General features: G+C 41.1%; 2 protein-coding genes across 5 annotated transcripts in view; one reads left to right on the top strand and one right to left on the bottom strand.

The window, feature by feature from the left end:
• LOC117989072 (uncharacterized) overlaps positions 1-15,708 on the top strand; it is a 61,301-nt gene that overhangs the window by 4,167 nt on the left and 41,426 nt on the right. For 2 of the 4 annotated variants that reach the window (XM_069503611.1, XM_034976374.2), the window contains exons 6-16: positions 430-535; positions 839-962; positions 2,212-2,328; positions 2,696-2,845; positions 4,346-4,435; positions 5,389-5,473; positions 6,483-6,582; positions 8,056-8,148; positions 8,536-8,635; positions 9,243-9,501; positions 10,205-10,356. In XM_069503611.1, coding sequence (XP_069359712.1) covers positions 430-535; positions 839-962; positions 2,212-2,328; positions 2,696-2,845; positions 4,346-4,435; positions 5,389-5,473; positions 6,483-6,582; positions 8,056-8,148; positions 8,536-8,635; positions 9,243-9,501; positions 10,205-10,356 — 1,376 coding nt within the window. The remainder of the gene's footprint in view (positions 1-429; positions 536-838; positions 963-2,211; positions 2,329-2,695; positions 2,846-4,345; positions 4,436-5,388; positions 5,474-6,482; positions 6,583-8,055; positions 8,149-8,535; positions 8,636-9,242; positions 9,502-10,204; positions 10,357-15,708) is intronic. The other 2 variants (XM_069503612.1, XM_069503613.1) reach the window with 2 other exon arrangements.
• Positions 10,711-15,708, bottom strand: part of LOC117989195 (transforming growth factor beta-1-induced transcript 1 protein) — a 34,528-nt gene continuing 29,530 nt past the window's right edge. Inside the window, exons 5-6 of the mRNA XM_034976524.2 lie at positions 13,472-13,606; positions 10,711-12,638 (exon numbers count right to left, since the gene is read on the bottom strand). Of these exons, the coding sequence (XP_034832415.1) occupies positions 12,564-12,638; positions 13,472-13,606 (210 nt within the window). The 3' untranslated portion in view covers positions 10,711-12,563. The remainder of the gene's footprint in view (positions 12,639-13,471; positions 13,607-15,708) is intronic.

The raw sequence follows: 15,708 nt of genomic DNA, 5'->3' as shown, positions 1-15,708 counted from the left end.
GCGAGGGGTTGATCATCATGATGATGATGATGACTATTTAATGTTGTTCTGTACGACTTTAATTAACTCACGCCATCAAGAGTTGACCCTTGAAAAGGGTAACACATAAACAGACTGGGCTCTCTATCACAGTTATCTTATATTTTGAAAAACTTAATAAAATAAATAAAATAAAATAGCCTTTATTCACTGATACACTAGTTTTACATCTTATATTACTAACTAAACGTATTACTAATTTCTTATTTCCTATTATTTAATTATCCTATCCTACATAATTTATTCTAAAAAAATTAGTAACACCAGCAGTTTACAGTTCAGGTTGTCCTCTTTGGACATAGGCCTCCTCTAGACTTCTCCATTTTTTCCTATCTAACGCTAGTCCGCGCCAACCCTCTTGAAAAAACTTGGTATATTTTTATTTGGTAGGCAAATCGTCAGCTGAGAATGTGACGAACACGATCGAGAGCAGCATCTACTGCGCCAAAGTTAAAGAGATTCGCATGAAGATTAACGAAGTACTGCTCAATATCATGTAAGTGCTCAGTGCTGGCAATTCTTTAATAATCATTACTCATTATACTAACTGACCTGCCCTCCGGTTGTGTAAGAATCGTTATCGTAATCGTCAAAAAATTCTGCTTTTTGATTGGTTGATTCGCTGTTTACATTTTGTCAGAACCAATCAAAGCGCCGAATTTGTTGACGATTACGATGACGATGAATACGTTTTTCTTACACAATTAGGGCGCTGTACTGGCTTCATTTCGGCAGAAATTCTGAAAATCCTTAGTATGTCTATACCCCTTCTGAAAAGCACCATGTTGGCTTTTTCCAGTGGTTTCCTAGACAGCCAAGACATACTGAACATCGACCCGGAGGATATACCCAAGCTGATGAAGCGCTCCATGGAGTTCTGCGCGAGATTCAACCGAGTGCACATGTACCAGCTACAACGACAAGTAAGTTACCTACTTTTATCACATTTCAACCACAAATTCACGAGGAAGGAGGAGGAGGAGAAAAGGAGAGGAAAAAAGTGAAAGACAAGAACGTTGCTGTGTTGTAGGCTGAAAGGCGGGTACACGGTCAACAAGAAGACAGCAGGGTTTTATAGCCGGTAAGAGTCCGGCTCTACCTACGGGTGTCCATGAGGATTTTCCCCTTCTGTATATTAAAAAAAAAACACAAATTCACGGTCTTCGGATTTATTCCTTTACTTGTGCTATAAGACCTACCTACCTGAAAAATTTCATGATTAGGTCAACGGGAAGTAGGTATCCTATAGGTTTTCTTGACAGAGACGACAGATAGACAGACAACAAAGTGATCCTATAAGGGTTCCTTTTTTCCTTTTAAGGTACGGAACCCTTTCTTTCTTTCTTCGCTCTGGTCTCACTTAAACGTTTCCCTCTGTTGTGCGTGCGTTGCCCCTCTCCGCTGAAGTCTTCACTTCAGCCATCCAAGCCCGCTCCAGAATCCGAGTAGACCGCCCAGGTTGCAGAGGGCTTCATGGAGTGAGGTTGGGGAACCCAAATGGCGAGGTACGGCGTAGAAGTTTCGCTTCTGTTGGGGTACCCCCTTTATCATGTTTTCGTCACCAGTTATGGGAGGTTTATGTGATGGCTCTTACCGATTTATAGCGCCGTGTTCCTTGTCAGTCTATCGGGGTAAATGACACAACAGTTCACCAATAAGCTACTGATTTAATAAATTCTTTAGTTAACAGTTACAAAACAATTAAAAGGTAAGGTGGTCCAGTATACGCGGCGGTAGGGAAGCAACTGACTGACCGGGCTAGGTTTTACGAAGAGGTAGGAGGACTTGAGAAGGACTTTCGGGCAATAGACATGGGGAGTCTATCGTCCGGAAAGAAACCTGTTCTCGAGTAGGGAGGCGTGTTCGTGGTGCGCCTCAGACGGTGTATAGGGACTATATTAGTCCCCTGAGGTGGGTCCTCAGCAGGCGTCGCTGGCTGGGTTGCGCGAACGTGTTTGGCCCCGTAGCCCAGCCACCAGGCGATGCGTGGAACATCGTGGGGTTTTAGTCGGTAAGAGTCCGACATAAACTCCGTGCCTCCCCGGGTGCGGTGGTATCCATGAGGATTTCCCCACTGAAAAAAAAAGGTTTTACGAAGAGGCCAACATAGCAAAATGCTAGCGTCAGCAGGTCCCCTACACTCCCCAATCACAGAATCTATCTCCCTTGCAGCTGGCGGACATAGAGCGCAACTCGAGCAGCGCACTGCCGTTCGCGCAACGCACGCATTTCCAAGCGCAACTCGTGCGCGTCAGCTCGCTGCACCAGAACCTGCTGCACGCTCTACAGGTGCGTATAACGCGAAACTCCTCACGCGCCATTTTAACTTTATATGTCCAACTAGATGATACCCGCGACATCAACCGCGTGGATTTCGGTTTTTAAAAATTCCGTGGGAACTCTTTGATTTCCGGGATAAAAAGTAGCCTATGTCCTTCCCCGGGATGCAAGCTATCGCTGTACCAAATTTCGTATCGGTTGAACGGATGAGCCGTGAAAGGCTAGCAGACAGACAGACAGACACACTTTCGCATTTATAATATTAGTATTATGGATAAGTATGGATAATCTTTGAAAAGGGCAACCGCCGAGTTTCTTGCTGGTTCTTCTCGGTAGGAAAGGCAACCAGTGGTAGGTAAATTTTTTTTTTTTGCAGATATTCCACAAGTCTCTGCCTCAGACGGCGTGTATAAAGGAGAGCGGGGATATGCTGCGCCTCATTGTGTGTTTGTTGGGCGAGGCGACGCGAGTGTGTAGCGACGCGCGTCCACACACTCTCGCCGCCGCCGCGGACCTCTTTGATGACGTAAGCAAAAAACTGTTCAAATGCAATGGTTCCGTACATAGAGCAGAAACAAAGAGGAGATGTTGTATTAAGATTTCCCTATGAAATATCGAGTGACATTTTGCGGGGTGAGGGGTTGTGGAACGCCGCCCACTTCTCAATTTTCCATCTGCGGGTTAGTAGCAAAACTACTCGCTTAGCGACCTAACATCGATATATTGATGTCACTACATAGTTCAGCTATCTCACACTAGATGTCATTTTCTAGAACTATTTTAATAATTACGTATAAAATTACTTACAAATGAAATGTGATACCATTCATAGCATCAGAACGTCTGTCTGAATAACTTTGACACGATAAAACACAACACTTTATCCTTTTGTTCTTAAAAACGCGAAAACACACCGATAATACGAGTCTCAATATATGTGAACCTGACGAACGCAGACAGCATACTAACTAAGGCCCCGCCCACAGTGATGACGTCAGGACCTAGTTGAAAATCACAGTGCACAGTTGCTTAGGCCAACTCCTCTTTGTTTCTGCTCTGTGGTTCCGTACAATCGTAAGATATAATACTGTTTAATTTTTATGGCGGCCATTTTGAAATTTTATAATTTTTTAAATGTTGTATAGAATTTTTTGTTATAGCAGCAATAGAATTAAGACACATTCTGTGAAAATTTCAACTCTGCCTATTACAGTTCACGAGATACAGGCCGCTGACAGACGGACGGCGTGGGCTTGGTAATAGGACCCCGATTTCCGGTACTTCGGGTACGGAACATTAAAAATGGCTGCCATGCATGGCGGCCGAAAGTAATGTACATCTGCCTTTAGAATGTAATTTCGGCTTTGTAGAGCGTTGTCTCTTTCACACATTAGGTATGTTGTATATTGTGTATTTAGGTATGACGTTTTGTCGGTCTCAACGACAAGGGACAACGCTCTACAAATCTGCTATCTCCATTTAAAGGTCGATGTCCATTACTTTTTGCCGCGTACTGTATTATTGTACGGAACACTTCGTTTAAAATAAAAATAAAAATAAAATTAAATCTTTTTTATTCAAATAAACTTTTACAAGTAGCTACTTTCGAATCGTCGGATGCATCTACCACTGGTTCGGAATGCCTTTCCTACCGAGAAGAACCAGCGAGAAACTCGGCGGTTGCTCTTTTCAAATCTATATATATAAAAGGAAAAGGTGACTGACTGACTGACTGACTGAATGACTGACTGACTGATCTATCAACGCACAGCTCAAACTACTGGACGGATCGGGCTGAAATTCGGCATGCAGATAGCTATTATGACGTAGGCATCCGCTAAGAAAGGATTTTTCAAAATTCAACCACTAAGGGGGTGAAATAGGGTTTTGAAATTTTGTAGTCCACGCGGACGAAGTCGCGAGCATAAGCTAGTATTTGATATACAAGATTATGCCATGTATAAAAAAGTATTTGCAGTTATTTGCGAATGGAACTCGCACTTGACCGGTTTTTTTTACTTTTTAGAGTGTCCAATCCACGTGTGATAAATTAGGAGAGGCTGTCAACGAATACATTCTAAAGATGTCCGACTATTTGAACAGCACAGAAAACACGGTAAGGAGCAATACTTCTTTTAAATCAACCACTTAGGGATGATTTATGCCAACACGTGGCGGGCGCGGGCCGTGCCACCCATAGAGCAGAAACAAAGAGGAGTTGGCCTAAGCAACTGTGCACTGTGATTTTCAACTAGGTCCTGACGTCATCACTGTGGGCGGGGCCTTAGTTAGTATGCTGTCTGCGTTCGTCAGGTTCACATATATTGAGACTCGTATTATCGGTGTGTTTTCGCGTTTTTAAGAACAAAAGGATGAAGTGTTGTGTTTTATCGTGTCAAAGTTATTCAGACAGACGTTCTGATGCTATGAATGGTATCACATTTCATTTGTAAGTAATTTTATACGTAATTTCTACACTTATTGACATCTAGTGTGAGATAGCTGAACTATGTAGTGACATCAATATATCGATGGTAGGTCGCTAAGCGAGTAGTTTTGCTACTAACCCGCAGATGGAAAATTGAGAAGTGGGCGGCGTTCCACAACCCCTCACCCCGCAAAATGTCACTCGATATTTCATAGGGAAATCTTAATACAACATCTCTTCGTTTCTGCTCTGTGGTGCCACCTACGAGGCACAGATGAGGCACGGATGCAAAACATCACGAACATTTCATATTCAGCAGTTCGTGCTTCACCGTGTGGCGTCACAGACATGGCATCATGAAATGATGGAAACAAATTGACACTTAACTTAAACAGTTTCTAGAGGATGGCGAACTGTTTATTTTAAAATGTATTTTTGAAATTTACGTGATCAATAAAAAAAAAAAAAAAAAAAAAAATGAACATACATGCACTCGAAACTACGAAACAATGAAAACAATGCACGAGGCATTTGTCTCATAGAACCCAAACACATAGGTACATTGAAGCTTCGAGACTTGGTATTTGTAACTGTATTTTTAAAAATAAGATGAAAAATCCTATTTTGGAAAATTTTGACAGAGTGTACCGTGTTCGAGGAGATCCAGCAACTTAAAAGGACGCAAAAGATCTATCGGGACTTGGTCTAAATCTGGAACTAAATCTAGTAAGTTTTTGTTTAAAAAAAAAAACAGTCGTTTTGATGATCGAAATTCTATGCCATAATTTTTTTTTTTTTTTATTCAGATACAAATTAGCCCTTGACTGCAATCTCACCTGATGGTAAGTGATGATGCAGTCTAAGATGATAGCGGGCTAACCTGGAAGGGATATGGCAGTTTTTATTAAACCCGTACCTTTGGTTTCTACACGGCATCGTACCGGAACGCTAAATCGCTTGGCGGCACGGCTTTGCCGGTAGGGTGGTAACTAGCCACGGCCGAAGCCTCCCACCAGACCAGACCAGAAATTTAGAAATTATAAAATTCCAAACCCCTGCTAGGAATCGAACCCGGGACCTCCCACTAATAAGACCACAGCGCTCACGACTGCGCCAGGGAGGTCGTCGAAAAATGTTACAGATGTACAAGTGTTACTGTATTTTAGTGATTTTATTTATGTACTAGCTTATTCCCGCGACTTCATGCGTGGACTACACAAATTTCGAACTCCTATTTTACCCCCTCAGGGGTTGAATTTTCAAAATTCTTTTCTTAGCAGATGCCTACGTCATAATAGCTATCGGCATGCAAAATTTCAGCCGGATCCGCCCAGTGGTTTGAGCTGTGCGTCGATAGATCAGTCAGTCAGTCGCCTTTTCCTTTTATATATATAGCCTAGCTTATACTCGCGACTTCGTCCGTGTGGACTACATAAATTACAAATCCCCATTTAACCCACTTAGGGGGGCATTTCGGAAAATCCCTTCTTAGTGGATACCTACTCTTTACAAATACCACATCCTCCAAATTTCATGTCTCTAGGACCAGCGGGTTAGGTTGTGCGTTGATATATAAGTCAGTCAGTCAGTCAGTCAGGTCTTTGAATTTTATATATACAGGTTTACACTTACGTTTTATTTTTGTAAACGTGATTTTATGTTGCTTTGACATTGTGTTGTTTGTGTACAATGTATGTAGCGTAGTGTTGTGACGTATCGTGTTATACATGCGCAGTCGGCAATCCGGAGGCGCGGCTTTCGATGTACTCTCTGGCCACGTTGCGTGCCGGTGCCAATGTCAAATCCATCAGCTCTAAAGACAACCAGTCTAGCAGGTAACCATTCATCATTATCGTCATCATCAACCGTTACACGACCACTGCTGGACATAGGTCTCTTGTAGGGACTTGCACACGCCACGGTCTTGCGCCGCCAGAATCCAGCGGCTCCCTGCGACTCGTCTGATGTCGTCCGTCCACCTAGTGGGGGGTCTTCCAACCCTGCGTCTTCTGGTTCGAGGTCGCCATTCCAGCACCTTGGGACCCCAACGTCTATCGGTTGTACGAACTATGTGCCCTGCCCATTGCCACTTCAGCTTCGCAACCCGTTGAGCTATGTCAGTTACTTCAGCCCGCAGCCCGTTGAGCTATATATAGCTCAACGGGCTGCGGGCTGAAGTGGTTACTCTAGTAATTCTCCTACGGATCTCCTCATTTCCTCATTGATCACGTAGAGAAACTCCGCACATAGCTCTCTCCATCGCCCGCTGAGTGACTCTGAGCTTTCTTATGAGGCCCATAGTTAGTGACCATGTCTCGGATTCATGTCATCACTGGCAACACGCACTGTTCGAAGGCTTTGGTCTTCAAAGGTAACCATTATAAGCCTGGAAACATATTTACATGTCGTGGCGTGTAGTGACGCGCCGGTTTCATACATTTAGTATGGTTAAACTCCAGCTACACGCAACGACTTTAACTAACGACAGCGATTTGATAGCGATTTAAGCGTAGATAGAATAATAGGTAGATGTAAGTACTTACTGTGTAACCGCGAATGAGATAGCGATAGCTCGACGTAACGATGAATAACACGACAATTATTACCATTGTTTAGTAGTCAATATTTGTATTAACCGACTAACAACATTTGTATTAAACGTTTTTTATTTATTTTATTTTTATTTATTTTTTATTATTCATGTACCAAAAATTGTAGTTACAAAGTAATAATAAATTAAGTTACATTGGAAATGCTTATCTCTAAACAGAGATTTCTTCCAGCTTCCCATTCAAGGTGGAAGAAACAAATAAATAACTAATGAGAAATACAATTACGCCACGAATTCTCGAAGTTTGTTTTGCATTCCATGTATGTATTCTTAAAAAAAACCAGTTACACGATAAGGGACAAAAAATAGGTTAGCTCATGCGTCTCTGTTTATCACATTGGTAACTTTATCTGTGCTCTCTTTTTAGTGTGAATGAGAAAGCAAACGTTCTTGTATCTACCCTTATTACTCTATCTACGGATTTAAGCCTATACATTGCGACAAGGCTCTCTTGGCACTTGAATGACATTGACAGAGGACACTCTGTTTCGCTCGCGCTTACCGCCTACGACCTGTAAGTGCGAGCGAAACAGACAGATAACTCGACTCAGTTTAAAATGCGTTGACTATGGCAGATGTTTGCATACATGACAACGATTAAAAAAGAAAAAACCGGCCAAGTGCGAGTCAGGCTCGCGCACCGAGGGTTCCGTACTACAGACTTGTGACTTGATTACTTTCAATTTTGAATTTTTAGTGGCACATCCAAAATGCGTGCGAGTGTTTACGGGCGAAGTGACAAACAAACTAACAAAGAGGAGAAGCCGAAAAGTCCTAAAAGGTCGCCGAGGTAAGCTAATATGCTAACTATAGTACCTACGCGACAGGTCGAAATGGCAATCGGGGAGGAAATCTGGGGGAGGGGAGGGAAGCCCCATCGCCAATCCGGTGTGGGCGAGCGCGAGTGACATGCGGGTGTGCGGGGCGTCCCCCCGCCTCATACCCCAATTGCCAACTCGACCTGTCACGAACTGTAGATGATGTCGACTTCATATACTTTTGTGAATAGAGTTTAAAAATCTCGTAAAAACTAGATTTTCTAGGATAAAGTAGTCTATATCCGTCTTCGGGTCGCGAGTTGCCTCTGGACCTTTCTTCAAAATCGCTTAAGCGCCGTAGCTGAAAATGCTGAAATTCGGTTATCAAGACAATACAGATATGGATTGTACTTGCGCAGGAGTCGGCGTCCGCTGATGCGTGCCCCACAGCGCACGCATCCCCGACGCGTCGTGCCTAAAGAGCAAGACGTACACACACTCGTTGAAAACGTCGCGCCGGTTAGTATTCACCCTTAGATTTTCTTTCCGTATCTCATAAAGCACGGGCCACACTGGGAGCGAAGCGAAACGAAATTAGGTTCGTTTTGCTTGCTTACTAAAGGAAAATCGCTGTCTTTGTTTAGCTCTGTACCTAGTTCGCGGCGTTTACCAAAGTGAAAAGAGACATAGCTAGCTAGCGATATGAGCGAAGGGAAACAAATTGAGTTTAGTTTCGCTTCGCTTCGCAGTGTGGCCTGCGCTTAAAGCCTGGAATGGAAGAGATCACTAATTGTAGTGATAAGGCCACCTTTACATAACTTGTTGTAAATATTCTGTCATAATTTTGTACGTAGCGGACATCGGTTCATAGACAGACATGGCTTTCCCACTGCCATTTCAGCATGCTAATACATTGGTTAATCTAGATATATAAAAGGAAAAGGTGACTGACTGACTGACTGATCTATCAACGCACAGCTCAAACTACTGGACGAATCGCTAAGAATATTTTTTTTGAAAATTCTATCCCTAAGGGGTAAACTAGGGGTTTGAAATTTGTGTAGTCCACACGGACAAAATCGCGGGCATAAGCTATTATAATCAAGTTCACTTTTTTTATTAACAGTGCGCTTCAAGCCACATAAGCCGCGAACCGAGCTTAACCCGAAGCCCAAAAAAGAAGAACGCAACCCCACAACAGAAAAGCAAGGAAACTACACCAAGGACTGCGCGAAACAAGGAATCTTCCAGAACACCCACCCTCACGCCAAGAAACAAGACTAGTAACGTGACAGCAAGAAACAAGACCATTGCTGATAGTCCGAGCAAGAAACAGGATAACTGTGGAGTGACTGACAAAGTCGAAACGCCAAGAAATGTACAGGGTAAGTATTATGTATAGGTAACGCTATATATAGGTAAGGAATCTTCCAGAACACCCACTATCATGCCAAGAAACAAGACTAGTAACGTGACAGCAAGGAACAAGACCATTGCTGATAGTCCGAGCAAGAAACAGGATAACTGTAGAGTGACTGACAAAGTCGAAACGCCAAGATAATATACAGAATACAACAATAACTATGAAACCGATAACCAGTTCATTATTCTGTTGCTAGATGGGTCTGTTACTGAAATGCGTATTATTCTTTTATTTCGCCATCAACACTAGTTTTATTAATAATAGTATTTTTGCGATGCAAAATAAGTTACTAAACTCTGTTATTGCAAAGTAACGAACAACTTACTATTAAAATGTTTTTAATCTAAAAATACGCAAACCATGAACTACCTACTGACAGATGAAACGTCAAACAACTTTATAGAATCGATAAACGGCGCACATTGGTTAAATAAGTTTGAACGGAGTTTATCTTGCATTGCGTTGTTCAGAAACGCACTGTCTTGAGTTATCGGACCAATAGGGCTATTGAATAGATAAACCGTCGTTTAAAGTTAAAAAAAAAAAAAAAAGTACCCCAGAAACTGGGCATTATTCGACTGAATTTTCAACTCCACTTAAGAACTTAAGCTGACTTGAAAGTAGCGTTCTTTTTTTGTTTCACGAACCTATCTCATTCCTTCTAGATAACTCTAGTGGCAAAGTTCGAGTGCCAAAAAATAAAAATGAGACTGAAGATATCAAAATACAAGCGAGAGGGGGAGACAAATGTCCGGTGAACAGTCCGCAGAGAACTGAAGAAGATATGAAACGGAATGAAGAAGCTAGGAGAAATAGGGTATGTGAATTCTATACTTTACTCCTTAGATAATTTCCTCAAGCGCATGGCTAAGGTTTGGAATACTCTTCCGTGATCTGTATCTCCTACCAATTATAATCCGGGTATCTTTAAAACGAGCCCTTTGCCCTCGACTTCGTCCGTGTGGAATTAAGTTTTTTAAAAATCCCGTGGAAACTCTTTGATTTTCCGGGATAAAAGTAGCCTATGTCACTCTCCAGGTCTTTATCTATACCCATGCAAAAAAACACGTCGTTGCGACGTAATTGAAGGACAAACCAACAAACAAACACACTTTCGCATTTATAATAAGGGTACTGATGGATTTACTATTGCTAAATAACAAGGCCATGATTATAAAAACAAGTGATTTATTGAAAAAAAAAAAAAAAGTTCGCCGCAAGCGTATATAAACTTTTGTAACTTTGTAACATAATAATGCGTTTACCAAGTTCTAAGCCCAAGCCTATTAATAACTTAGTAATAATAATTAATTATCATTAACAACTAGAATTATTTACAACGAAAATGTCTTTGTGTATACAATTTAAGCCAAGCTTCTTTAAATAGTGTTGTTTTATTAATGTCCTTAAAAAAAGTTTTCAATATTTTCTCCAGTAAGTATCAAAACATTAATACTGGAATTCATAGTCAAGATAGGGCTTATTTAGAGGATGATTCAAACGACATGTGACATATTCAACCTAGGGCCCCATATACGGTACGGTTGATCTTTACGATCCGTCGTTTCAGACCGATCGAAACGACAAATCGATAGTGTATGTCAAGATCGATAATCGATATAAATGACAAGATATGCCCAAGCGAACAGCTCCACCTCTTAGATACTAATGAACGACCCGTTTGAAATCCAGACGTCACTGCGGTTGCATTGGTGCTAAATAAACATTTTAGGACCAATGAGTCGTTGCCATTTTGCTTGTTCAATGGTCCTGTCCTTACGAAGTAATATAATCTTCTAATGAAGTGACTCATATATCTAATAACGATCGAACTTCACTTCAAGAAGTTCGTTTGATCATCTAGTCTATGCATGTGACATATTCAACCTTTTGATTGATCTTTACGATCGTCGTTTCACACCGATCGAAACGACGAATCGATGGTGTATGTCAAGATCGATTTCAAGGCAAGATTTCGATCAAGGCATTTATGAAGCGATAGATTGTCACGATTTTCTTGAGACCGATCGAAGCGACGAATCGTATCGTATATGGGGCCCTTTATGCAATGAATTAAGGTTGTGTTACATGACACACTTCGTCTGAAAACCGAATGTATATTAATGAAATACAGACCTTATTATTGCTTGACGTTAAGATTTTAAACATAAGAACAATAGAGGTATCGTGCTATCTCGCTCATAATCCGCGTGTACCAAACATGGCGCGTAAGCAACGACCAATAGAACGGACGCACGCTATGATTGGCTGAGAGATTTCGCGCGATTCAAAAATAAGATTTCTGCGCAGGTACAGTACGCGGGCGAAAGTAATGTACATCGGCATTTATTTAGAAGGAGGTAGCAGTAGAGCGTTGTCCATTTCATTGAGACCGACAAAACGTCATAGATATGAGTGACAGAGACAACGCTCTACAAAGCCGAAATGTCATTCTAAAGGCCGATGTACATTACTTTCTACCCCGTACTGTACACTTTTCTTAATGTCTGAGTGCTGATTTTTATGTAGGTATATTTCCTGAGTATCATAATATTAAAAAAACCGGCCAAGTGCGAGTCAGGCTCGCGCAATGAGGGTTCCGTACTACAGTCGTATTTTTTCGACATTTTGCACGATAATTCAAAAACTATGATGCATAAAAATAAATAAAAATCTGTTTTAGAATGCACAGGTGAAAACCTTTCATATGATATCCCACTTGATATAGTTATCTTACTTCGAAAATTGAAAATACTAATTAGTAGTTCATGACCACAATTTAATTTTTTTGTGTGATGTAACAACAAAGTGATCCTATAAGGGATCCGTTTTTCCTTTAGAGGTACGGAACCCTAGAAACTATGTTGTTTTTGGGAGCTTGTAAAAGTGGTGGAACTGTAAATTCACATTTGAAACGGGCAGTGTAGTAAGTGCACTTTGGATTCTGTCGATGGGTCCATTTGTGTGTGTGTGATAATAAATAGTATATTATATAGTAAAGTGTGTTTGTGTGCGTGTGTGTGTTTATGCGCAATTTCCGCACAGCGGCTTCTTATCCAGCACAGAGAATGTGGAATCCGTAACGGGTTTTCTGCACTTCTGGAATGGAAAATGATATAAATTAGTAAAAAAAGGTTCCGACGAATTGAGAACCTCCTCCTTTTTTTGAAGTCGGTTAAAAAGCAAACACGTCATTTCTCGTTCAAAGAGCTGCATTGTAATATGGGCCTTTGAAAGTAGTTTTGATAACTGCAAAGTGTCGCTACTAGATGGCATTAACAGTCGCTGCAGTACTGAGTGAACATACATATTATTATCACAAATTTCAAATAATTAGTGTTAGAGCGTCGGGCTCGATCCCAGGAGACGCGGGTTCGAATCCTGGCGGTCCGCAATTTTGATTTATGTATTTAAAATTATTTAGGATATGTTTAAGAAATAAACATTTTTCTTTCTTTCTTATAAAAAGAGCGTTGATAGCCTTGTGATTAAGACATTTTTGGGAGGTCGGGGGTTTGACCCTGGGCACACACCTCTTAACTTGGTGGAGTTATATGTGATAAACACCTGATGTTAAGTGATCAGCACCAGAGGAACCGCCGATGCGTTGCCGGCCTTTCAAGAATTTGTTGGTCCGCCCCTTAAATAACCCCATGTTGTAATCTAGTGGGAACACCGCCGATGGGAGTTGGTTCCACAGTTTACATGTGCGTGGAAAGAAGGATCTGGCACAACGGAAGGTTGAAGTGCACCAGACACCCAGGTGGTGACGGTGAAATTGCTTACAGTGGCGCGCAGTGCGGTTGTAGAAAAGGAGGGTGGACGGCGAAGTGGAAGATCGTGTCGTGTGGAAGTCCTTACTAGAAACTTATGCCCAGCAGTGATCGTGTATCGGTTGATGGTGATTACGATGAGAATTAATAGTTACTTACGGTGCAAGTGAAACATTCGCGGTGCCACTTGGCATCGAGCGCGATGATGGCTTTGTCTACAATTGGGGTGCCGCAGCCGGCGCAGCGCGAGGCGAACTTGTCCGCGTAGCACGATGAGCAGTAGGGGCGGCCGGCCTGGAATTGTTATATTGGGGACTAGCTTATGCTCGCGACTTCGTCCGCGTGGACTACACAAATTTCAAACCCCTATTTCACCCCCTTAGGTGTTGAATTTTCAAAAATCCTTTCTTAGCGGATGCCTACGTCATAACAGCTATCTGCATGCCAAATTTCAGCCCGATCCATCCAGTAGTTTGAGCTGTGTGTTGATAGATCAGTCAGTCAGTCAGTCACCTTTTCCTTTTATATATTTAGACTAGCTTATGCTCGCGACTTCGTCCGCGTGGACTACAAAATTTCAAAACCCTATTTCACCGCCTTAGGAGTTGAATTTTCAAAAATCCTTTCTTAGCGGATGCCTACGTCATAATAGCTATCTGCATGCCAAATTTCAGCCAGATCCGTCCAGTAGTTTGAGCTGTGTGTTGATAGAACAGTCAGTCAGTCAGTCACCTTTTCCTTTTATATATATAGATTAAAGAAAGACGTTTAAATACATATAAATACTGTACCCGTAGTACAAGATTTTACGTCTCACCAAACGTTGCTAGAATTCGAGAGTCGAAACACAAACATCAAAGTAAAATGGACCTAAAGAGCCTTAAATTAAAGTCAAATATTCAATGCCACTGATTTTAATTTCGCAATGTTTCCGCTTGGAGCGCTGGCTGTAGAAGTAGACAAACTTGAGCTTTAAAGCTCGGCTTTTAAGATCCAGTTTACTGTAACGCGGAAGTATTGCGACTCTCGAATTTGGTTTGGTTTGGTGAGACGTAAAATCTTGTACTACGGGTACTGACACTTGTTATGACGCAATAAAGTGCAATGAGGAGGTTTCTAGGCAACGTTCGAGAAAATTTCATAGATGGCGCTAAAAACTTCCACCACTAAAGATGAAAAATAATACCTATATCTATATCATCTATGCTTTAAATTTTTAAATTTAAATCGGATGCGAAATTAATTAATGTCTTCTATTATAGTTCACAGAATTTGTGGGGAAGAAATGTAAGGAAAATTGCAGTGCACGCTCTTACTCTTCATCTATGTCATTGATTGACACGACCTTAACATTAAAGCATAGATCATATAGATATAGGTATTATTTTTCATCTTTAGTGGTTGTAAAATTCAGCGCCATCTATGAAAATTTTCTCGAACATTGCATGAAAACCTCCTCATTCAGCTCTTGAGTCACATAATATTATTTGTGAGTTTGAAGTAATTTTGTATATTAATTCAGAAGTTGTGAGGCTGTGATAGACGCACGAGCGGCCGGCACGGTGGGCAGGTCCACCCAGCAGACTCGAATACCTCGTTTTGCTCGGTCAAAAGTAACCTAAAATTCTTTTAATACCTAGATATGAAACTAAATGTAGGTACCTATTTCATGTAAGACTAGCTTATGCTCGCGACTTTGTCCGCGTGGACTAAACAAATTTCAAACCTCTATAACACCCCCTTAGGGGTTGAATTTTCAAAAATCCTTTCTTAGTGGCTGCTTACGGCCTACGCCATAATAGCTATCAGCATGTCTTTCAGCCCGATCCAGCCAGTAGTTTGAGCTGTGCGTTGATAGATCACAAGGACTGCGATGTGGTCTATATGTTATGATAGTAATAAATAATTATATTAGGTTCGTAAGTAATTCTTTTGAATGTTAGTTTAGGTTTATATGTATTAATTTTAAATGTTAGGTCAGTCTTCAGGCTGTGGTAGTAATAGGCTAGTTGACACTTTTTTTAAGTAGGTCTTAAATGGTTGATATTTGTTCTATTAGATCAAAAAAATTAACACTATATTTTTTGCGCCCTAAAAACCGTAAAACTTTAATTTAAAAATATATTTTTCTTAGACAGGTGAAAACACTGTCGGCCATGTTTGGCCGATAGATTATCTGTGCTCTGACGTCATGCATTTGTAAACAACAGCATAACTTCCCAAAGTTTAATAAACATGACTTCTATACTAGTTTACATAGGGATGACATTTCTTTGCTTACATATTTAATGACGGCACATTACGGCTGACAGCGTTTTCTGCGTTTCAAATAAAAATAAAAACTGTATTTTTTTAAATTGGATTTATATATCCATCCTGCGTTTTTAATAATTGTT

This window comes from Maniola hyperantus, chromosome 15, assembly GCF_902806685.2.
Source record: "Maniola hyperantus chromosome 15, iAphHyp1.2, whole genome shotgun sequence".
Taxonomy (NCBI): domain Eukaryota; kingdom Metazoa; phylum Arthropoda; class Insecta; order Lepidoptera; family Nymphalidae; genus Maniola; species Maniola hyperantus.
The sequence above is the reverse complement of the archived record's forward strand: the minus strand, read 5'-3'. Positions and strand labels throughout refer to the sequence as shown.